This window comes from Pipistrellus hanaki (genome assembly GCF_964339955.1).
Source record: "Pipistrellus hanaki genome assembly, chromosome: 21".
In the NCBI taxonomy this organism is placed as follows: Eukaryota; Metazoa; Chordata; class Mammalia; order Chiroptera; family Vespertilionidae; genus Pipistrellus; species Pipistrellus hanaki.
The window spans coordinates 7,119,949-7,144,095 of NC_140523.1; the positions used below are offsets into that span (position 1 = coordinate 7,119,949).

At 56.5% G+C, this 24,147-nt stretch overlaps 1 protein-coding gene across 5 annotated transcripts in view; it reads left to right on the forward strand.

Annotated features, from left to right (window-relative positions):
- ADAMTSL3 (ADAMTS like 3) overlaps positions 1-20,241 on the forward strand; it is a 68,823-nt gene extending 48,582 nt beyond the window's left edge. For 3 of the 5 annotated variants that reach the window (XM_084868999.1, XM_084869002.1, XM_084869003.1), the window contains 9 exons: positions 964-2,590; positions 3,897-4,033; positions 6,292-6,420; positions 7,792-7,974; positions 9,585-9,765; positions 10,960-11,164; positions 12,922-13,019; positions 16,016-16,256; positions 17,475-20,241. In XM_084868999.1, the coding sequence (XP_084725125.1) occupies positions 964-2,590; positions 3,897-4,033; positions 6,292-6,420; positions 7,792-7,974; positions 9,585-9,765; positions 10,960-11,164; positions 12,922-13,019; positions 16,016-16,256; positions 17,475-17,513 (2,840 nt within the window). In that variant the 3' untranslated portion in view covers positions 17,514-20,241. Of the gene's footprint in view, positions 1-963; positions 2,591-3,896; positions 4,034-6,291; positions 6,421-7,791; positions 7,975-9,584; positions 9,766-10,959; positions 11,165-12,921; positions 13,020-16,015; positions 16,257-17,474 lie in introns of those variants that run through there. The other 2 variants (XM_084869000.1, XM_084869001.1) reach the window with 2 other exon arrangements.
- The last annotated feature ends 3,906 nt before the right edge of the window (positions 20,242-24,147 follow it).

Here is a 24,147-nt window from a genome sequence, read left to right on the forward strand (position 1 = left end):
CTGTGGCTAGACCACAGACGGCCCAGGAGAAGCGTGGAACGGAAGCCACGCCGGCTGCTCCCGCTAAAATAACAGAATAACGTGTGGGAGGCGTCGCGGTGAGCAGGGCGTGTGCCACGCGGCCCGAGATGAAGTCATACATGACTGTGGCGTGTGGCGGGGACACGAGGTGGGGGGGAGAAAGAAAAAAGACAAAGACTACTGTTTCTGCCCGGTTCCAGGCGGCTCCGTGGTGGAGGGTCGAACCCATGAACCAGCAGATGATGGGTTCGATTCCCTGTCAAGGGCACAGGCCTGGGTTGCAGGCTCCATCCCCAGTAGAGGGCGTACAGGAGGCAGCCGATCCGTGATTCTCTCTCTTTATGGATGTTTCTCTCTCTTCCTCTCTGAAATCAATAAAACACACACAAAAAAACAAACAAACAATAAACATCTGAGAATTAAAGCCTGGAAAATGAATGGTAGCCCCCTACTGGGGATCGAGCCTGAAATCCAACCCCGGGACCCTTCAGTCCACAGGCCGACACTCTATCCACTGAGCCACACCAGCTGGAGCTTAGCATAGCCTTTTTAGACAGAGCACAAAAGCATTGATAAAAGTAAAAATTAAGTAAATTAAGATTTAAAGAAAAACCCTTTATTCCTGAGATGTTTGTTGGCATTTTACTATTATTATTGTTGTTGTTATTGGTTGATTGATGTTAGAGAGGAAGGGAGAGGGAGAGAGATAGAAACATCTGTGATGAGAGAGAATCATGGATCAGCCGCCTCCTGCACGCCCCCCACTGGGGACGGCGGAGCCCGCCACCTGGGCACGTGCTCTTGACCGGGAATCGAACCACGGACCCTTCAGTCCGCAGGCCGACGAGGCTCTGCCCACTGAGCCACACCGGCTGGGGTTGGGGAGGGGAGCTTCATTCTTTGTCTTTTGTTTTGTTTTGTTTTGTTTTTCCTCCCTTACAGAGCGGAGAGGAGAGACGAAGGGTCCCCAGATCCTGGCCGCCCGGCGCGTGTACATCCAGACGCGGGAGGAGAAGCGCGTGCACCTGACGGTGGGCGGCCGCGCCTACCTGCTGCCCAACGCGTCGGCGCCGGCGTCGGTGGTGATCCGGTGCCCGGTGCGCCGGTTCCCGAAGGCGCGGGTCCGGTGGGAGAAGGACGGCCGCCGCCTGCAGCCCTCCTCCCAGCGCCGCCGCTGGGGCGTCACCAAGGCCGGGTCCCTGAAGATCCACGGCCTGGCGGCCCCCGAGGACGCCGGCGTGTACAGCTGCGTGGCCGGCCCCGCGCGGGAGACCCTGGTGCTCAAGTTCATCGGCGCGGACAACCGGCTACTCAGGGGCCCGGGGCCCGGGGAGCGCGCGGCGACGCAGGCGCAGGAGCGCGCGGCGTCGCAGGCGTCGCAGGAGCGCGCGGCAGCGGCGTCTACGCAAGAGCGCGTGGCGTCTACGCAGGAGCGCGCCGCGACGTCGCAGGAGCGCGCGGCGTCTACGCAGGAGCGCGCGGCGTCTACGCAGGAGCGCGCGGCGTCTACGCAGGAGCGCGCCGCGACGTCGCAGGAGCGCGCCGCGACGTCGCAGGAGCGCGCCGCGACGTCGCAGGAGCGCGCCGCGACGTCGCAGGAGCGCGCGGCGTCTACGCAGGAGCGCGCGGCGTCTACGCAGGAGCGCGCCGCGACGTCGCAGGAGCGCGCGGCGTCTACGCAGGAGCGCGCGGCGTCTACGCAGGAGCGCGCGGCGTCTACGCAGGAGCGCGCGGCGTCTACGCAGGAGCGCGCCGCGACGTCGCAGGAGCGCGCCGCGACGTCGCCGCAGGAGCGCGCCGCGACGTCGCCGCAGGAGCGCGCCGCGACGTCGCCGCAGGAGCGCGCCGCGACGTCGCCGCAGGAGCGCGCGTGGGGACCCCCCGCCGCCGCCGGCCCCGGCCGATCCCCGGATCCTGTGGGGTCCACGCGGCAGACCCTGAGGCGGATGTGGAAGAAGCAGCGCCATGAGCTGCTGGAGGCGGGCGGCGCCGAGGGCGGCCCGGGGCGCCATCATCAGCCGCTCCTCTGCGCCCTACTGGGCCGCTGCCACCACCCCGGGGCCTGGGGGGAGCGGACAGGGCAGCCGTCGGAAGCCGCGGAGAAACGGGGCGCCTACAGCCTGGACACGGCCCCCCGGTTCGACGACGACGAGTTGATCCGGAACCTGAGCCGGCTGGTGGGCGACCCCCTGGCGTCCCCGGTCATCGTCCACCGGCTGGAGGCCGAGCTCGCCAAGGCGCAGCCGGCGGCCGCGCGCCCCTGGACGGCCGCGCCCCCGGAGGAGGAGGAGGAGGAGGAGGAGGAGGAGGCGCAGGGGAGAGGGGACCCGCCCGCGGGGCGTGCGCCCCAAAGCCCCGGGGGGACAGACGCGGGCAGGCCGCCGCTCAAGGCCAAGAAGAAGGGACCGGAGCTGGTCCAGGCGACCGTCGGGAGCGCCGTGTACATCACCAACCGGACGGCGGCCGTCCGCCTGCGGTGCGGGCTGGGGCGCCCCGGCGGCGGCGGCGGCGGCGAGGGGGCGGCCTACGTCTGGACCAAGGACGGGAGGCCGCTGCAGCCCTCGGAGAAGTAAGGGGACACCCGTTGCTTCCTTTGGCGAACCCTCTCCCCCCCCCCCCCGCCCAGGCGTGCTTTCTGGGGGTGTGTTTCTGCTAAAATGCACCCAGTGCCCCTGGCCGGTGTGGCTCAGTGGATAGAGCGCTTCGGTCTGCGGACTGAAGGGAACCCCGGTTCGATTCCTGTCAAGGGCATGGACCTTGGTTGCGGGCATATCCCTGGTGGGGGATGTGCAGGAGGCAGCTGGTCGATGTTTCTCTCTCATCGATGTTTCTAACTCTCTATCCCCCTCTCCTTTCCTCTCTGTGAATAATCAATAAAATATATATTAAAAAAATAAATAGCCCTAGCCAGCTTGGCTCAGGGGACTGAAGGGTCCCAGGTTCGATTCCGGCCAAAGGGCACATGCCTGGGTTGCGGGCTCCATCCCCAGTAGGGGGTGTGCAGGAGGCGGCCTATCAGTGGTTCTCTCTCATCATGGATGTTTCTATCTCTCACTCCTTCTGCCTGCCTCTCTGAAATCAACGAAGAAATATATCAATCAATCGATCAATCCATCAATAATAAAATACACTGAGTGGCCAGATTATTATGCGTTCAGAGATCATAATAATCTGGCCACTCAGTGTATATTTTTACTGATTTCAGAGAGGAAGGGAGAGGGAGAGAGAGAGAGAAACATCCATGATGAGAGAATCATGGATCAGCTACCCCCTGCACGCCCCCTCCTGGGGATTGAGCCCACAACCCAGGCACATGCCCTTGACTGGAATTGAACCTGGGATCCTTCAGTCTGCAGGCAGACACTCGAGCCACACCAGCTAGGGCTTGTTGGTTTTTTAAAAAATATATTTTTATTGATGTCAGAGAGGAAAGAAAAGGGACAGAGAGAAAAACAGCCATGATGAGATACAATTATGGACCGGCTGCCTCCTGCACGCCCCACACCGGGGATCGAACCCGTAACACCGGGCATGTTGGGGTGACCAGGCCAGGAATCGAACCCTGACCTCCTGGCTCCTAGGTCGACCCTCAACCACTGAGCCACGCCCGCCGGGCCCTTTTGCAAAACCTTGTTCATGGATAGTCCAGTTTTCTCCGATCTACACGTTCCAATTCCCTCTCCTAAGAACGTGGTTCCAGCAGGGTCCTTCCCCCATCGGCAGGAGGCTCCTCGGGGCCGTCTCTGGGGATCCGTGCCCGCCCGGTGTCTGTGGTCGGTCATGCCTTGTTTTCTCTCCGTGGCTGGCCGTGGTCCCCGGGCCATGTCACCAGTCACTGACTCACTGACCCCCTCCTCCTTCTCGCCGTCCCCCAGGATCGTTCTGTCCCGAGCGGGGGTGCTGCACATACGGAAGCCCACGAGGAGAGACCAAGGGCTGTACGGGTGCTCTGTGGCCAGCCGGCTCGGCTCTGACGTGGGGAGCACCCATACGTACCCCGTACTGTTTGCAGGTAACGCTCGGCGCCGACGCCTGGGTCGCCTGGGGTTGGGTGTGTGTATGTGTGTTTGCTTTAATATATTTTAGCGAGAGGCCCCGGTGCATGAAATTCGTGCACTGTTCCTCAGCCCGGCCTGCACCCTCTCCAATCTGGGACCCCCTCGGGGGATGTCAGACTGCCGGTTTAGGCCCGATCCTCCACAGGGACATCCCTCTCACAATCCAGGACTGCTGGCTCCCAATTGCTCGCCTGCCTTCCAGCCTGCTCACATGCTTAACCGCTCCCCTGTCAGCCTTACAGACACCTAACTGCTCCCCTGCCAGCCCAATTGCCCTCATCTGCCCTCCCTGCTGGCCTGATCACCCCCAACTACCATCCCCTGCTGGCCTGGTCACCCCAACTGCCCTCCCCTGCCAGCCTGATTGCCTCCAACTGCCCTCCCCTGCTGGCCTGGTCACCCCAACTGCCCTCCCCTGCAGGCCTGGTCGCCCCTAACTGCCCTCCCCTGCCAGCCTGATCACCCCTAACTGCCCTCCCCTGCCTGCCTGATTGCCCCTAGCCTCCCTCCCCTGCCAGCCTGATCACCCCTAACTGCCCTCCCCTGCAGGCCTGATTGCCCCCAGCTGCCCTCCCTTGCCAGCCTGATTACCCGCACTACCATCCCCTGCTGGCCTGGTCACCCCAACTACCCTCCCCTGCCGGCCTGATTGCTCCCAACTGCCCTCCTCTGCAAGCCTGATTGCCCCCAACAGCCCATCCCTGCAGGCCTGATTGCCCCCAACTGCTCTCGCCTGCCAGCCATCTTTGATCACATGGGGGCGGCCATCTTGTATGAGGGCATGAGGGTCAATTTGCATATTATCACTTTATTATATAGGATTGATTTCAGAGAGGAAGGGAGAGGGAGAGAGCGAGAGAAACATTCATGATGAGAGAGGATCATGGATCAGCTGCTTCATGCTCGCCCTACACTGGGGATAAAGCCCGCAACCCAGGCATGTGCCCTTGACCCAGAATCAAACCGTGACCTCCTGGTTCATAGGTCGACGCTCAGCCACTGAGCTACGCCAGGCCGGGCAAGAATTTGATTATTAAACTCATAGGCCATTCTGATTGCTCCAGACTGCACGTCTTTTCTTTTATCATTTTTTTTTTTTTTAAATATTTTCTTAGTTGATTTCAGGGAGGAAGGGAGAGGGAGAGAGTTAGAAAGGTCAATGATGAGAGAGCATCATGGATCGGCTGCCTCCCGCACGCCCCACACTGGGGATCAAGTCCACAAACTGGGCGCCTGTCCTTGAGCGGGAATCGAACGTGACCTCCTGGTTCCTAGGTCGACGCTCATGCCAGCGTGCCACTGAGCCACGCCCACCGGGCTGGTCCTACTTTAAAAGAGAAATGATCATTTATTTATTGGTTTGAGAGGGAGAGAGAAACATTTGTGTTGTTCTGCTTATTTTTTAAAATATATTTCATTGATTTTTTACAGAGAGGAAGGGAGAGATAGAGAGCCAGAAACGTCGTTGAGAGAGAAACACCGACCAGTTGCCTCTTGCACACCCCCTACCTGGGATGTGCCCGCAACCAAGGTAGTACATGCCCTTGACTGGAATCGAACCCAGGACCTTTCAGTCCGCAGACCGACGCTCTACCACTGAGCCAAACCGGTTTCGGCTATGCTTATTTTTTAAAATATATTTCATTGATTTTTTTTACAGAGAGGAAGGGAGAGGGAGAGTCAGAAACATCAATGGGAGAGAAACATCCATCAGCTGCCTCCTGCACACCTCTCACCTGGGGATGTGCCCGCAACCAAGGTCCATGCCCTTGACTGGAACCGAACCTGAGACCCTTCAGTCCGCAGCCGACACTCTACCCACTGAACCACACCGGTCGGGGCTAACCTATAGAGTTTTAAGGGAAAGTGAGGTGGCCCAAGAATGGTTGGGGTCACATTTCAGACAGACAGACACACAAAGACACACAAACAAAGACACAGACACACAGCCCTAACCAGTTTGGCTCAGTGGATAGAGCGTCGGCCTGCAGACTGAAGGGTCCCGGGTTCGATTCCGGTCAAAGGCATGTGCCTTGGTTGCAGGCACATCCCCAGTGAGGGGCGTGCAGGAGGCGGCTGATGGATGTTTCTCCCCCATCAATGTTTCTGAGACTCTATCCCTCTCCCTTCCTCTCTGAAGTCAATAAAAATGATTTAAAAAAAAAAAAAAAAAAGCCTGAGCTGACAGGGTTTCTGTTCCCTTTGAACGAAGAGGCGCCGGTCATCTTGGTGGCGGGGAGCAACGTCACCGGGCAGGACCCCGGCCCGCTGTCCGTGGTGGTCGGAGGCAGCGTGAGGGCACTCCTGGGCACCAACGTGACCATCCAGTGTCCCGTCCGAGGTACGTGTGGCCGCTGTCCGGGGGAGGGCACGTGGCCTGTGGCCTGCAGACACCCCGGCCGTCCTTAAACACTCGATTGTCCAGCCCTGGCCGGTGTGCCTCGCAGGGGTGTCGAACTCAATCAGAGAAGGGGCCAAAATCTAAAATCCAGCCTAAATCGCGGGCCGAATGGTTTACTGAACAGTCATAAACTGACAATGTCATAAACTGACAGCAGAGTGCAGTGATGACAGCGCGGTGCGGGCCACATTGCAAGGCCTGGCGGGCTGGATTTGGCCCGCGGGCCTTGTGTTTGACACATGTGGCATAGAGCGTCAGCCCGTGGACCAAAAGGTACCGGGTTTGATTCCCGGTCAGGGGCCCACGCCCGGGTTGCAGGCTCCATCCCCAGTAGGGGGCGTGCAGGGGGCAGCCGATCCGTGATTCTCTCTCTCATGGTTGATGTTTCTCTCCCTTCCTCTCCCTTCCGCCCTGACATCAATAAAATATATTTTTTAAAAATAATCCTATAGCAGAAACTAGTTTGGCTCAGTGGATAGAGCGTCCTCGGCCTGCGGACTGAGAGGTCCCAGGTTCGATTCCGGTCAAGGGCACGTACCTTGGTTGCGGGCACATCCCCAGTAGGGGGTGTGCAAGAGGCAGCTGATCGATGACTCTCTCTCTCATCGATGTTTCTATCTCTCCCCCTTCCTCTCTGTATAAAGTCAATAAAATATATTTTAAAAAATAATAATAATAATCCTATAGCAGAAACCGGTTTGGCTCAGCGGATAGAGCGTCAGCCTGCGGACTGAGAGGTCCCAGGTTCGATTCCGGTCAAGGGCATGTACCTTGGTTGCGGGCACATCCCCAGTAGGGGGTGTGCAAGAGGCAGCTGATCGATGACTCTCTCTCTCATCGATGTTTCTATCTCTCCCCCTTCCTCTCTGTATAAAATCAATAAAATATATTTTAAAAAATAATAATAATAATCCTATAGCAGAAACCGGTTTGGCTCAGCGGATAGAGCGTCAGCCTGCGGACTGAGAGGTCCCAGGTTCGATTCCGGTCAAGGGCATGTACCTTGGTTGCGGGCACATCCCCAGTAGGGGGTGTGCAAGAGGCAGCTGATCGATGACTCTCTCTCTCATCGATGTTTCTATCTCTCCCCCTTCCTCTCTGTATAAAGTCAATAAAATATATTTTAAAAAATAATAATAATAATCCTATAGCAGAAACCGGTTTGGCTCAGCGGATAGAGCGTCAGCCTGCGGACTGAGAGGTCCCAGGTTCGATTCCGGTCAAGGGCACGTACCTTGGTTGCCAGGGGCCGCGGCCCTGCTCTCCAAGGCACCTGCCTCCGCCCTGGCTGCCATGTGCTTCCCTCCGCAGGCGCGCCCCGGCCCGCGGTGAGCTGGGAGAAGCGGGGTGGGGTGCTGGGGGACAGCGCCTCTGCCCTCCCCGACGGGTCCCTGCGGCTGCGGAGCGTCTCCCGGCCGGACAGAGGCACCTACGTCTGCCGGGCCGCCAGCGCCCTGGGCAAGGCCACGGCCGCCTCCGCCCTGCACCTGCTGGGTAAGTGTCCCCCCGCTGGGCCGGGGGCCTCCCCGCCCACAGGGCTCCCCGGGGAGGGATATGGCGCTGAGGGGTAAAGGAGATGGGCGTGCGATGGTTTTCCCTGTGAACTAAGGGCTGCTCTTCCCTCTCTCTCTCTCTCTCTCTCTGTGTCTCTCTCTGTTTCTCTCTGTCTCTCTCTCTCTGTGTGTCTCTCTCTGTTTCTCTCTGTCGTTCTCTGTCTGTCTGTGTCTCTCTGTTTATCTCTCTGTCTCTGTATGTGTCTCTCGATGTCTCTGTCTCAGTGTGTGTGTGTATCTCTCTCTCTGTCTCTCTCTAACCCTCACCCAAGGATATTTTCCCATTGATTTTTTTAAAATATTTTTTTTATTGGTTTTAGAGAGAAAGGGAGGGAGGGAGGGAGGGAGGGAGGGAGAGAGAGAGAGAGAGAGAGAGAGAGAGAGAGAGAGAGAGAGAGAGAGAGAAAGAAATATTCATGATGAGAGAGAATCACAGATCAGTTGCCTCCTGCACGCTCCCCACTGGGGATGGAGCCTGCCACCCAGGCCTGTGCCCTGACCGGGAATCGAACCGGGACCTCCTCGTTATAGGTCGATGTCAAACCACTGAACCACACCGGCCGGGACTGGTCCACTCTGGAGACATTGTCCCTGGAGGAGCGTCCCTGACTGTGCCCATGGCCCCCTGGGGACACTGTGGAGGCTTCCCCCCCCCCCTGTGGGGAGGATCCTGGCGGGCCCCTCTGGCCTGCAGTGGCCCCTCTCGCGGGCTGGGGCCCTGGGCCCGTCCTGCCGGCCTTCCCACTGGCCATTCCCACTGGTTCGTGGAGGGGGGTGAGGTGAAAGGACCCCCTTGTGGGGGGAAGAGGGGGCAAGAGGGGGAAGTGGGGACACGTCACACTCCCAACCATCAGCAAGTGTTTACAGTAAGTACAGTAAATACAGCGAAGAACGAATGCATTAATTCAGTCAAAGTAACAGTAAAGGACCCCTTTGCGCTCTGGGATGTCTGTGCACACAGCACAGACAGGCCTCTCAGTGGAACAGCTGGGGGGGGGGGGGTGTCCAGGCCTCTCAGTGGAACAGCTGGGGGGGGTCCAGTTCGCTCAGTGGGACAGATGGGGGGGTCCAGGCCTCTCAGTGGAACAGCTGGGGGGGTTCAGGCCTCTCAGTGGGACAGCTGGGGCGGGGTCCAGGCCTCTCAGTGGAACAGCTGGGGGGGTCCAGGCCTCTCAGTGGAACAGCTGGGGGGGTTCAGGCCTCTCAGTGGGACAGCTGGGGGGGGGGGTCCAGGCCTCTCAGTGGAACAGCTGGGGGGGTGTCCAGGCCTCTCAGTGGAACAGCTTGGGGGGGGGGGGGTCCAGGCCTCTCAGTGGGACAGCTTGGGGGGGGGTCCAGGCCTCTCAGTGGGACAGCTGGGGTAGGGGGGTCCAGGCCTCTCAGTGGAACAGCTGGGGGGGTCCAGGCCTCTCAGTGGTACAGTTGGGGTGGGGGTCCAGGCCTCTCAGTGGGACAGCTGGGGGTGGAGGGGGGGTCCAGGCCTCTGGGGAACAGCTGGGGGACCCCGGCCCCGCCTGCCGGCAGCCTCACTCCCCATCCTTGCCCCCACAGAGCCGGCGTGGAAGCCGGGGAACTGGACGCCGTGCCGCGCAGCCTGCGGCCGCCCAGGAACCCGTGTCCGGAGGCTCCGGTGCGTGGCCGGCGGGCAGGATGTGAGCGAGGCCCTGTGCCGGCACCTCCCGAGGCCGCCCGCCCGCCCCCAGCCCTGTCCCCGCCGGGACTGCCCCCCCAGGTACGTGCGGCCACAGCTCTGCCCCGTCCGACCGGCCATCTGCTGGTTCCCAAGGCCCCACAACCTGGATTCCTTTAGCGGGGCCCGGCTGGTGCTGCTCAGTGGTTAGCGTCGACCTGGGATCCAGGTCAAGGCCCACTCTTGCGTTGCGGGCTCCATCCCCAGTGGGGGGCGTGCAGGAGGCAGCCAATCCGTGATTCTCTCTCCCTCTCCCTCTCCCTCTCTGACATCAATAAAAAATATATTTTTAAAAATATGAATTTTTACAAAAGTGTGACCTTTAGGGTCAGGCAAGCCTCACGCCCAGTCCCAGGGCTGCTGGCATCGTAGTTACAGGACCAAGAGCACATGGGGGCTGGTTGCCTCCCACAAAGAATGGAAAGCCCTGGCCAGTGTGGCTCAGTGGATAGAGCATCAGCCTGCGGACTGAAGGGTCCCAGGTTCGATTCTGGTTAAGGGCATGGACCTTGGTTGTGGGCACATCCCCAGTAGGGGGTGTGCAAGAGGCAGCTGATCGATGTTTCTCTCTCATCGATGTTTCTAGCTTTCTATCCCTCTTCCTTCCTCTCTGTAAAAAAAAAAAATCAATAAAATATATATTTTTTTAAAAAAATGAGAGAGAGCCGAGATCAGTATGGCTCAGTGGATAGAGCGTCGGGTTGGGGACTGAAAGGTCCCAGATTCAATTCCAGTCAAGGGCATGGACCTTGGTTGCAGGCACATCCCCAGTGGGGGGTGTACAGGAGGCAGCTGATTGGTGACTCGCTCTCATGATGCTTCTAACTATCTCTCTCCCTTCCTCTCTGTACAAAATCAATAAAATATATTTTTTTTAAAAAAATGAGAGAGAAACCGATTGAGAGAGAGAAAAACATCAAAATGAGAGAAAAACACCCAGTATCGCCCTCCCTCTGTCCTCGGGGGCCACAGCGGGACAGCTGGGTGGAGGGGGGTGGCCCCCTGATCATAAGGAACCTGACCTCCTGGTTCCCTGGTCGACGCCAACCACTGAACAGCACCAGCCAGGCCCCTCTTACTGCCCACCCCCTGCCAGTCTGGCAATAATGCAGGCGTCCCCTGAGGGCTGGTCCTGCCCCTGGAGGCATGGGCTGGCGCACCCGTAGGAAGCCCCCCCCCCCGCCCCCCCAAATCCGACAGGCCGGTCCCCGCAGAGCTAACGGTTTCCGTCCGCAGGTGGTTCGCCAGCCCGTGGTCCGAGTGCTCCGCCTCCTGCGGGGCGGGCTCCCGCGTCCGGCGGGTGACGTGCCAGCGCCCCCGCGAGGCCGAGGCCGGCGGCGCGGCGGGGGCGCTGCCCCCGGGAGCCTGCGACCCCGACGACCGGCCTCCGGGGAGAAGCCCATGTTCCGGCCGCCCGTGCACCGCGGAGCTGGCGGGCCAGGTGAGGAGGCCTCCGCGCCAGGTTCCCACCGTGCTCCTGGGGCCGTAGGGGGGGGGGGCGGGGCGTCCCCTCAGCCCAGCCTGCACCCTCTCCGACCTGGGACCCCTCGAGGGGTGTCCGGGGGCGGGGAGGGAGGGGGATGTCCTAGACTGGTAGTTGGACATCCCTCCCACAAGGCAGGGCCGCTGGCTGCTAACTGCTCGCCTGCCTGCCTGCCTGCCAGCCTGATACAGCCCCTAACTGCTCCCTCTCACCCCCGCCGGCCGGCCTGATCGCCCCTCCCTGCCTTTGAGTGCTGGCCTGATTGCCCCTAACTGCCCCCGATGCCAGCCTGGTAGCCCCTAACTGCGGCCCCCCGCCCCTGCTGGCCTGGTCACCTCTTACTGCTCCCCTTGCCAGTCTGGTCACCCCCAACTACTCCCACACCCCCCGCCACCGGCCTGATCACCCCTCACTGCCTCTGCTGCTGGCCTGATTGCCCCTAACTGCCCCCAATACTGGCCTGGTCACCCCTAACTGTCCCCCCCTCCCCGCTGGCCTGGGCGCCTCTTACTGCCCCCCACCACCACCCACCCACTGGCCTGGTCGGCCCCAACTGCTGCCTCCCCCCGCTGGCATGATTGCCACCAACTGCCCCCTGCCGTCCTGGTCACCACACACACACACACACCAGCCTGGCTGCCCCGCACAGCCTGCTGTTCAGTTGTTTGGTCACCCCTCACTAACCCCCCTGCCAGTCTGGCTGCCCCGCACAGCCCGTTCGGTCATCCATCCAGTTATGATGGTCATTTGGGCTTTTATATATAGAGATTGACGTCAGAGAGCAAGGGAGAAGGAGAGAGAGAAGCACGGGTCGGCTGCCTCCTGCACACCCCCCACTGGGGATTGAGCCCCCAGTCCAGGTATGTGCTCTGGACTGGGAATTGAACCCAGGACCCTTCAGTCCGTAGGCCAATGCTCTATCCACTGAGACACACCGACCAGGGCTGTAGTAGATTTTTGTTCCTTTTTTTCTTTCTTTTTGTAAGCCTCTGATCCAGGTCTGTAACTTTGTTAATGACCATTTTATTACTTATTATTATTTGTTAATCCTCACCCGAGGGTATTTTTTTCATTGATTTTTTGGGGGGAGAGTGAAAGAGAGAGGGAGAGACAGAGAGAAACATTGATGGGAGGGAGGCACATCGATGGGTTGCCTCCTGCCCGCACCCCGACCAGGGCCTGCAACCGTGCTACGGGCCGTGACCGGAATCGAACCCGGCACCCTTCCGTCCACAGGCCGACGCTCTGTCCACTGAGCCACACCTCATAGATTTTTTTATTATTATTATTGATTTCAGAGAGGAGAAAGAGAGAGGGGGAGAGAAACATCCATGATGAGAGAGAATCCCAGATCGGCTGCCTCCTGCACGCCCCGCACTGGGGATGGAGCCCGCCATCCGGGCATGTGCCCTGACCGGGAATCGAACCCTGACCTCCTGGCTCACAGGTCCAGGCTCAACCACGAAGCCACGCCAGCCGGGCAATATCATAATAGAAATCTTTGCCCAAAAAATGTTGTTTAAAATAATGGGCAGAGGCCTGAAGTGTGGCCTGCTAGGGTTGCCATAGCAGCATTGGACAGACTGAGCCCCTTGGCCTGCAGACACTGGTTTGCACTCAGTCCCGGAGGTCAGAGGTCCAAGGTCAAGGGCACCGCCCCCTTCTGCCCTGGGCGCGGCAGCCGCTCCAGCTCACCGCCCTGTGCTTCCTTCCAGTGTCCCCGACGCTGCCTGGGGAGCCCCGTGAGGATACAGCCGCCGCGTCCCGGCCTCTGTCCACACAACAGCTCCGACCCCCGCTGTGAAGACAGGAGGTACGCCCCCCCCCCCCCCGGACAAGATGACGGTCACCCGTCTGTCCCCTCCCGTCACCGCCGACTGCTAGTGAACCGACATCTCCCGTAGTGACAGCTACACTGACAAAAGGGTGATATGCTAATTGGACCGGAGACCTTCCGGACAAAGCCATGTGGCACAGTTGAGCAGAGGCAGTTAGGGGCTATCAGGCCAGGAAGGAAGGGCAGTTGGAGGTGATCATGTGGGCGGGGGGTGGGGGGGCATTTGGGGGCGAGTAGGCCAGCAAGGGGGGGGGGGCGGCATTTGGGGATGAGAAGGCCGGCGGTGGGGGGGTGGGCGGGAGGTTGTAGTTAGGGGCAATCAGGCGGGCAGGCAGGTGAGCAGTTAGGAGCCAGCGGTCCCGGATTGCAAGAGGGATGTCCGACAGCTGGTTTACAGGGATCGGGCCTAAACCGGCAGTCGGACATCCCCCGAGGGGTCCCAGATTGGAGAGGGTGCAGGCCGGGCTGAGGGACACCCCCTACCCCGCCCCAATGCATGAATTTCGTGCACCACGCCACTCGTTCTTAATAATATGTGTTATGATGAAATAGGGATAGATGCATACACATCATTTTTTTTGGTGGGTTTCAGATATATTTTTATTGACCTCAGAGAGGAAGGAAGAGGGAGAGAGAGGAGAGAGAGAGAGAGAGAGAGAGAGAGAGAGAGAGAGAGAGAGAGAGAGAAACATCCATGATGAGAGAGAATCATGGGTCAGCTGCCTCCTGCATGCCCCCACTGGGGATGGAGCCCACAACCTGGGCAAGTGCCCTTGACCGGAATCGAACCCGGGACCCTTCAGTCCACAGGCCGATGCTCTGTCCCCTGAGCCACACCCGGTAGGACCACATGGAGGTTTTCTTGCTGGAGAAAAGGAGACGACCTTGACCCTGGGCTCCGGGACCAGCCCGAGCCTTCCCCGAGGCTTGGCCGCGCCCAGCCCGCCCACTCCTGTTCCCCACACACAGTTACTGCAGCCAGAACCGTCTCCCCGATGGAAGGTGCTCAGATCCACCCCCACCCCCTCTCCCCCGCCCCTTTCTCAACAGACACCCCCATTTCCTGTGTGGCCAGGAGGATGGAGACCACACACAGAGGGATGTGTGCCTGGCAGATGTTTTTCATCGCGTTTTCCGAGATTTATAACCCAAACCCGAAGCGACGGGCAGGGGGACGGGGGGGGGGGGGGGGGGGGGGCGGGGAGCGGGGGTCTCTAGCATGCCAGTCATGCTTTCCGGGAGCGTGCTTCTACATATACATGATCCACATCCCACCCCCATCCCCGCTTCAGACACACGACCCCGTGTAGGCTGTGTAATCAGGCTGCATGACCCCCTCCTTCCATTGTGAGGGACATGACGATGTGGAATGGTTCTGGCCGTGACACACACAGACGCTTCAAGTCAGCGTCTGGCAGGCATCTGTCTACAACACGGCTCATGTATGTGTGTGTATATATATATATATATATATATATATATGTATATATTTTAACTATGTTGTATTGATTTTTTACAGAGAGGAAAGGAGAGGGATAGAGAGTTAGAAACATCAAGGATGCCGAAACCGGTTTGGCTCAGTGGCTAGAGCGTCGGCCTGCGGACTGAAAGGTCCCAGGTTCGATTCCGGTCAAGGGCATGTACCTTGGTTGTGGGCACATCCCCAGTAGGGGGTGTGCAAGAGGCAGCTGATCAATGATTCTCTCTCATCGGTGTTTCTAACTCTCTATCCCTCTCTCTTCCTCTCGGTAAAAGATCAATAAAATATATTTAAAAAAGAAAAAAAAGAAAAAAAGAAACATCAATGATGATAACACCAGTTTCGGCCCGGCTCATATTCATGTGGGACATGTTTTAGATAAGGAAATGAGTGGACCGCCCTATTTGTTTAGATACTACATGACCGGTGTGGCTCAGTGGACAGAGTGTTTAGATACTACACGGGGCGTGCAGGAGGTAGCTGACCCATGATTCTCTCTCATTATGGATGTTTCTCTCTTTCCCCACCCCTTTCTTCTCTGAAATCAATTAAAAATCTGTGTGGTTAGCAGGCTCCCTCCGCTACAGCTCCGCCTTGTAAATTCTATAAACAGTTTGTTGTGTCCGGCCGGTGTGGCCCCGTGGTGGAGTGTTGGCCTGTGAACCGGGAGGTCAGGATTTGATCCCGGTCAGGGCACATGCCCAGGGCTTGGGGCTCCATCCCCAGTGTGGGGCGTGCAGGAGGCAGCCGATCCATGATTCTCTCAAATTGTGGATATTTTTTTTCCTCTCTCCCTCCCCCTTCCTCTCTGACATCCATAAAAATACGTTGAAACAAAACAAAACCTGACAGTAGGATATAAACCCTTTGACGGACGCTCCCCCCTACTGGCTGATCCAGGTATTGCACCCAACGATGTACTACTGTTATTTTCCCTTAGAAAAGTTGGGGGTTATCACCATGTCCTTTATCTTATCACATTCCCCCTGCAGTTTCAACACTCCTTATAGAATACCAGAGGCCTGGCCTGCGGGAGAGGCCAAAACCGGCTCTCCGATATTCCCCCGAGGGATCCGGGATTGTGAGAGGGCACAGGCCAGGCCAAGGGACCCCAACCGTGCACGAATTTTGTGCACCAGGCCTCTGGTAAAAATAAATTTAAGCCGAAACCGGTTTGGCACAGTGCTAGAGCGTCGGTCTGCGGACTGAAAGGTCCCGGGTTCGATTCCGGTCAAGGGCATGTACGTGGGTTGCGGGCCCATCCTCGGTAGGGGGTGTGCAAGAGGCAGCTGGTCGATGTTTCTCTCTCATCGACGTTTCTAGCTCTCTATCTCTCTCCCTACCTCTTTCTAAAAAATCAATAAAATATATATATATTTTAAATTTTTTTAAAGAAAAGAAATTGTAGTGCCATGAAAGGGTCGATCCCAGCAAGAAGTGACACCTCCGTTTCAGCTTTTCACGTTTTGTTTTGTTTTTGTTTCCGCTCCAGGCCCGCCTCCGGGAGGAACTGCTCGGCGGCGGGGGCAGGGGCCTGTGCCGCGTGCTGGCGCCCCGGCCCCTGGCGGCCCTGCTCGGCGGCCTGCGGCCCGGGCGTCCAGGCCCGCCGGGTGGACTGTGTGCACGCCAGCAGCTGCGCGCCGCTGGCCGAGGGGCACTGCCCGCAGAGCCTGAGGCCAGCGTCCTGGCGGCCCTGTGTGGGGCCCTCCTGTGACCCTGCACGCCCCTCCCAGGTCAGGACTGCCCCCCCCCCAAACCCCGCCCAACCAGACCCTTACGGGGCTGACCCGGTCTGGGTCACGGCTGAGGCGTCAGCGGGAAGGGAAGTGGGTTCTGGGGATATGCGGAGATGGGCTGCTTGGATGGGTGCAACTTGGTGCGCTTTATGGCGGTTTTGTGTGTGTGTGTGTTTGTGTGTGTTTTTATTTATTTTTTTAAGATATATTTTATTGATTTGTTACAGAGAGGAAGGGAGAGGGAGGGAGAGCTAGAAACATCGATGCGAGAGAAACATCGACCAGCTGCCTCCTGCACACCTCCTTCTGGGGATGTGCCCTCAACCAATGTACATGCCCCTGCCTGGAATAGAACCTGGGACCTTACAGTCCGCAGACCGACGCTCTACCGCTGATCCAAACCGGCTTCGGCTATTTTATTGATTTGTTACAGAGAGGAAGGGAGAGGGAGAGAGAGCTAGAAACATCGATGAGAGAGAAACATCGACCAGCTGCCTCTTGCACACCTCCTTCTGGGGATGTGCCCGCAACCAAGGTATATATGCCCTTGACCGGAATCGAACCCGGGACCTTTCAGTCCACAGGCCGACGCTCTATCCACTGAGCCACATGGGTTTCGGCATATGTGGTTTTTTTTTTTTAATTTGTTTGGTTTTGGTTAATCCTCACCTGAGGATATGTTCCCGTTGATTTTTTAGAGAGAGTGGAAGAGAGAGGGAGAGACAGAAACATCGATGTGAGAGGGACACATCGATGGGTTGCCTCCTGCATGCACCTGACCAGGGCCTGGGCTGGGGAGGAGCCTTCTACCGAGGTCCATGCCCTTGACCGGAATCGAACCCAGGACCCTTTGGTCCCCAGGCCGACGCTCTATCCACTGAGCCATACCGGCTAGGACTGTGCTCTTTTAAAAAAAAAAAAAATTGTATTTTTATTGATTTCAGGGAGGAAGGGAGAGGGAGAGAGGAACATCCATGAGGAGAGAGAATCATGGACCGGCTGCCTCCTGCACGCCCCACACTGGGGATGGAGCCTGCAACCCAGGCCTGTGCCCTGACCGGGAATCGAACCAGTGACCTCCTGGTTCCTAGGTGGACGCTCAACCCCTGAGCCACGCCGGCCAGGCGAATCCATTGTTTTTTTAACCCGGTTTCTCATGAGTGGTGTGTCACGTGCATGTGGTCTTACATGTTTGTCTTGTCGTCCTGTCCGCAGGAACCCGCACAGACGCCGCTGACTACTGCACGCGTGTGAAGCGCCTGTGTCTGCTCGCTGGGCCCCTGCGGGGAGGGGCGCCCCCGGCCGTGCCTCTCGGGTCGCCCCGCGGCAGGCGTGCGTCCGCTGCTGCCGAGGCGGAGAAACAGGAACGTCAGAGCCGGTGCCTCGCCCGAGTCGTCGGTTAAAACAAACTCCACGGATTTCTTTAAAAAGCCACAGACCTCTAAATTCCGCCGTCCCATGCAGGCCGATGTGCAGTCACCACAGTTAACTTTAAAACAAACAACACATAGATTTGTATTGATTTCAAGAGAGGCAGGGAGAGGGAGAGAGAGAGAGAGACATCCATGAGGAGAGAGAGAACCATGGACCGGCGGCTGCCTCCTGCGCGCCCCCACACTGGGGATCCTGGGCATGTGCCCTGACCGGGAATCGAACCGAGACCTCCCGGTTCCTAGGTCGACGCTCAACCACTGAGCCACCACCTGCCGCGCCAAAATATTGTATTTCTTTAAAAAACAAAAACCCACAAAGCTCCCGATTCTGCCATGAAAACCCAGGCCCGTGATCAGTCACCGCTGCTAACGTTTTTGTCCCATCATTTCCCACGGCCGCTGTCCTTCCAGCCGGGTCAGCCCAAGAGATACCAGTCCGGCCCGTCCCCCTCGGCTGCTCCCGGGGGTGCGCCCCCGCCGACCGGGAATCGAACCCGGGACCGACCTCTGGGTCCACGGGGCAAGGCGAGGCTGGTGTAGCGTCGTCGGGCATCCTCAAGGCTCAGGGAGACAGAGGGACCCAGGGCTTCCCCTTCTCGCGAGAGTCAGGGCGTCGGCAGGTGATGAACTCTGGGCAGTGCTTGTGGCTATGTTGGCGTTGACATCGTCTGTCTGCGCGGATCCTGACGCGGAGTCTGGGAACAGAGACGGGGTCACGCCGGCCAGGCCCCGAGGGCTGTCCTCGCTCCCAGAGATCCGTTCTGTGACGGACGGCACGCCGCATCTTGGAAGTCAAAGGAGGAGCGGACGCGTTTCTACTGATTTTGAATTAAGTTCAGGCACATCCTGAGGGCGGCGAATGCAATCCCCCCCCCAGCACTACATTCTTGCACACAATGGGGGGGTTGGGGGGGGGAACCAAAGCCTTAGAAGACCGAATGTATGCAGAACGTGAAATTCCTGCGGGTTTTCATTGGGGGGAAATGATGAGAAAGTCATCGAATTAGGATGGCTGTGGGGGGGGGGGCGGGGAATCATTGATAGTGATTGATTTTTCATTGGAACTGGTGTTTCTGTGCATCCAGTGTGAATGCGGGTTCAGTCAGGACGGGGGTTCGTGTGAGTAAGGGGGTTGGGGTGAACCCGTGGGAGATTGGGTTTCAGCTCCAGGATTGGGGTGGGTGAGGATGGGAGCTGAGTTAGGGTGCAAGCTGGCTGGCATTGGCCGTGGGACTTCGGGGGAGGGGCTGGTGAGGCGGAAGTTGAGTTTATTTTATTTTTTTAAATATATATATTTTATTGATTTTATACAGAGACGAAGGGAGAGGGATAGAGAGCTAGAAACACTGATGAGAGAGAATCATAGACCAGCTGCCTCCTGCACGCCCCCCCCCCCACTGGTGACGTGCCCACAACCAAGGTACATGCCCTTGACGGGAATCGAACCCGGGACCCTTCAGTTCACAGACCGGCGCTCTATCCACTGAGCCACCCAGGTTTCGGCGGGAGTTGGGTTTAGATGGAGGCGAAGGCTGGGGTTAGTGACAATGTCAGGGCGGATGTTGACTTGCTACTGACGTGATGTGGGACTGGCATTAATTTATGAATCCTAAAGCTGGTTTTGTTTTTGAATCCTCCGTCAAGAATACAGTTGTTGATGAGAGAGAGTGAGAGACACCGATGTGAGAGACTAAACCAATTGGATGCCTCTCGCATGCACCCCAACTGGGGACCTAACTCGAAATCTAGGCATGGGCCTTGACCAGGAATCAAACCGGTCACCGTTCTGCGAATCCAACAGCTAACAGAGCCACGAGGTGGGACGAGAGCTAAATTTTTAAAAATATATATCTTTATTGATTTCAGAGAAGAAGAGAGAGTGGAACATCAATGATGAGAATCACCCATCAGCTGCCTCCTGCACGCCCCCTACTGGGGATCTGGGCAGGTGCCCTGACCGTGAATCAAACCAGGACCTCCTGGTTCATAGGTCGATGCTCAACCACAGAGCCAGACAAAAGATGACTTAAAAAAAAAAATTATATATATATTATTGATTTTTTACAGAGAGGAAGGGAGAGGGATAGAGACTTAGAAACATCCATGATGAGAGGCAATCACGGATCGGCTGCCTCCTGCACACCCGCTACTGGGGATTGAATCTGCAACCCGGACAGGTACCCTGATCTGGGAATCGAACCCAGGACCCTTCCGTCTGCAGTCTTAGGCTCTATCCACTGAGCCACACCAGCAAGGGAGAGAATCCTTGATCTCGATCAGCAGCTTCCTGCAAGCCCCACCCTGGGCATGGAGCCTGCCACCCCAGGGCATGGGCCGTTTGACCGGGAATCGAACCCGGGACCTCCTGGTTCCCGAGCTGATGCTCCACCACGGAGCCACGCCGGCCAGCTGGCCGGGCGCTGATTTAAGGTTCTTACGTTCAAAGAGCGACCGTGTGTACCATACTCTGTAAATACTTCTTCCGGGACTCAGAGCTGCGGTGTTTTATGATGTACAAGTGTGTAAGAAAGACGACCTTTGAAACAAAAGTCAACCGAAAATCGGGGGCAAAAGACCAAAATTTGCACAAAAATTACCTGCAGATCTTGACGGCAAAGTAAGTCTTTTCTTTGAAGTGGGGGGTAGTCTTTTATACAACGAATATAGACCTAAACCTATGTTTTAACTATAAAAAATTAGGGGGTCGTTTTATACGCCGGAAAATACGGTATATTGTTTTTAAAATATATATCTGAGTAACAAACTGTCTTACCAGCTCCCCCTGTCTATAAAGTTGCTCTTTCCCATCAGCTGTGGTGGTATATGTATTTCTCGTCATTCCAAGGACATTCCTGCATGCTGTATTTTTTTTAAAATATATTTTATTGATTTTTTTACAGAGAGGAAGGGAGAGTGAGAGAAACATCGATGAGAGAGAAACATCCATCAGCTGCCTCCTGCACGCCCCCCACTGGGGATGTGCCCGCAACCAAGGTACATGCCCTTGACCGGAATCGAACCTGGGACCCTTCAGTACGCAGGCCGACGCTCTATCCACTGAGCCACACCGGTTTTGGCTGTGTGCTGAATTTTATGGCTGCTCCTGCAGCAGAAGGAGGTCTCCCTTTGGCGATCCAGGAGAAACTTGGAAATAAATGAACTTCTATGACTCAGCGGCATCCTTACCGATGCTGGAGGCTTATTGGTGTCATGGGTTTTGGTTGTGGTAGCCTGGGGACCTTTTGCTGTGGCTGCCTTCGTGTGTGTGTGTGTGTGTGTGTGTGTGTGTGTGTGTGTTTTGATTTCAGAGAGGAAAGGAGAGAGAGAGAAACATCGGTGATGAGAGAGAATCATGGATTGGCTGCCCCCTGCACGCCCCCCACTGGGGGTGGAGCCTGCAACCCGGGCCTGTGCCCTTGACTGGGAATCGAACCCTGACCTCCTGGTTCCTAGGCCGACGCTCACCACTGAGCCAAGCCAGCTGGGCTCATTTCGCAGTCATTTTGAGGCTGTGTTACACACCTCCAATGTCCCAAACATGTGCATTCATCTTCCTTTTTTTTTTTTTTACTTTTTTTTTAAACATGATTTTTATTTTATGTTTGTTGTTGTAAATCCTCACCCGAAGATATGTTTCCAGTGATTTTTAGAGAGAGTGGAAAGCAGAGGGAGAGACACAGAGAGAAACATATCGATGAGAGAGAGACACATCGATGGGTTGCCTCCTGCACACGCCCCGACCAGGACCCCGGGCCAGGAGGAGCGTGCAACTCAGGTACATGCCCTTGACCGGGATCCAACCTCAGGCCTTCAGGTTGAGTATATTATGATATTTTCTGTTAAAAAGGTAAGCATATAGAATTGTGTACAGGTTAACCTGATAGGACTTTATGAGAAGCTCTGTTTCCGGAAAAAATTGGGTACAAAAACAACTTCCTGAAATATTCCTTTCTTTTACTGATGCTCGATTAACGTCTCACAGACATATAGGACCTTACATTATCCCCATTTTAATGAATCAGAACAACAGTCCGTGAACGGGCGACTTTCAGATAATTAACAATAGTTTAAGCCTGCGGGCTCCTTTTCAATACCATCTATGGGCTGACACCTGTGGTCGGCAAACCGCGGCTCGAGAGCCACAGGCGGCTCTTTGGCCCCTTGAGTTTTTAGCCAAGGCCAGCTTAGGGGTACCCTCATTTAGTGAATAACCATGTACCTACCTATATAGGTTAAGTTTATTTTTAAAAAATATATATATTCTATTTGATTTTTGACAGAGGGATAGAGAGTTAGAAACATCGATGAGAGAGAAACATCGACCAGCTGCCTCTTACACACCCCCTACCGGGGATTTGCCCGCAACCAATGTATACATGCCCTTGGCCGGAATCGAACCCGGGGCCTTTCAGTCCACTGAGCCGAACCAGTTTTGGCTATATAGTTTAAGTTTTAAAAAAATTGGCTCTCAGAAGAAATTTCAATCGTCGTACTATCAATATTTGGCTCCGTGGACGAGTGAGTTTGCCGACCACTGGCCTGAAACAAATCAAACGCTACAAAAGACTAAACGTCGAAAAGAGAAAAGAAAAAGAAAGAAAGACTAAACGTTACGATGAATCATACACTCCCATAATGCAATCATTTTTCAAAATCACATGCAGTGTGAGTGTCACCAGATTTCGGCACGTCTAGATATGGTATGTTCCGTTCAGGTCAGGAGGGTGGGGTTGGGGGGGACACAGTGAGGCCCCCCATGGAGCCCAGTTCTTCGGGGACTCCTGGGCGTGGCACTTGGGGTGTAACTCCCTGAGGGGACCCTGCAGAGCTGCCCGCCATTTCTGAGACTGCGCTAACCAGTGAGCTTTCCGGTCTGGAAATGGGGCTGTCCCTCAAACGCCGTTCCTCCCTCCAGTTGAAGCTCTGGGTTCTCTCTAAGGATTCTGGAGTCTGTGAAGCCTTAGGGTGGGGGGTAGGGGGTGGGGACCCACAAGGTCATGTGGTCTGACCCTGCCAAGGCATTCGCGGTGAGTTAAGGAGGTGTTTGACCCAATAGAGCAGGCTGATTGTGTGTGTGTGTGTGTGTGTGTGTGTGTGTGTGTGTATATATATATATATATATATATATATATATATATATATATATAAAATTGATTTTTTTACAAAGAGGAAGGGAGAGGGATAGAGAGTTAGAAACATGGATGAGAGAAACATTGATGAGCTGCCTCCTCCATGCCCCTTACTGGGGATGTGCCCGCAACCAAGGTACGTGCCCTTGACCGGAATCAAACCCTGGACCCTTGAGTCTGCAGGCCGACGCTCTATCCATTGAGCCACACCAGTCAGGGGCACTCAGTGTATTTTATTTTATTTTTTTTTAAATATATTTTTATTGGTTTTTTACAGAGAGGAAGGGAGAGGGATAGAGAGTTAGACACATCAATGAGAGAGAAACATTGATCAGCTGCCTCCTACACGCCCCCCACCTGGGGATGAGTCTGCAACCAAGGTACATGCCCTCGACTGGAATCAAACCCGGGACCCTTCAGTCCATGGCCGAACGCTCTATCCATTGAACCACACCAGTCAAGGTTTGTTTTATTTTACTTTTTTAAAATAGATTTTTATTGATTTCACAGAGGAAAAGAGAGGTAAAGAGAGAATAATGGATCTGCTGCCTCCTGCACGCCCCACCCGCCTGGGGATAAAGCCCGCAAGCCAAGCATATGCCCTTGGCTGGAATCGAACCCGGGACCCTTCAGTCCGCAAGCCGACGCTCTATCCATGGAGCCAAACCAGTCAGGGCTTGTTTTATTTTAAAAAAAATATATCGTTATTGATTTCAGAGAGGGAGAGCGAGAGAAACATCCACGGTGAGAGAGCATCACGGATCGGCTGCCTCCTGCACGCCCCTTCCTAGGGATCATCAGCCCGCCACCTGGGGAATGTGCCTTGACTGGGGGTGGGGGGAGAGGGGGGAATTGAACCCGTGACCTCCTGGTTCATGGGTCGATGCTCCACCAAGGAGCCACACCTGCCGGGCAGGTTTCCAATTTTCTTGATTGAAAAACGTCACGCGAGCATGTGCGTAAACCCTCGTGCATTTTTTTCCCCCCGGGGACTCTAAACAGTTGGTTTTGTAAGCCTCTTTCTCAGCGTGCGGCAGGCTGAGAGGCCTGCAATCCAGGAGGCCCGCCTGGAGGAGGCCTGCAATCCAGGAGGCCCGCCTGGAGGAGGCCTGCAATCCAGGAGGCCCGCCTGGAGGAGGCCTGCAATCTAGGAGGCCTGCCTGGAGGAGGCCTGCAATCTAGGAGGCCCGCCTAAAGGAGGCCTGCAATCTAGGAGGCCCGCCTGGAGGAGGCCTGCAATCCAGGAGGCCCGCCTGGAGGAGGCCTGCAATCCAGGAGGCCCGCCTAAAGGAGGCCTGCAATCTAGGAGGCCCGCCTGGAGGAGGC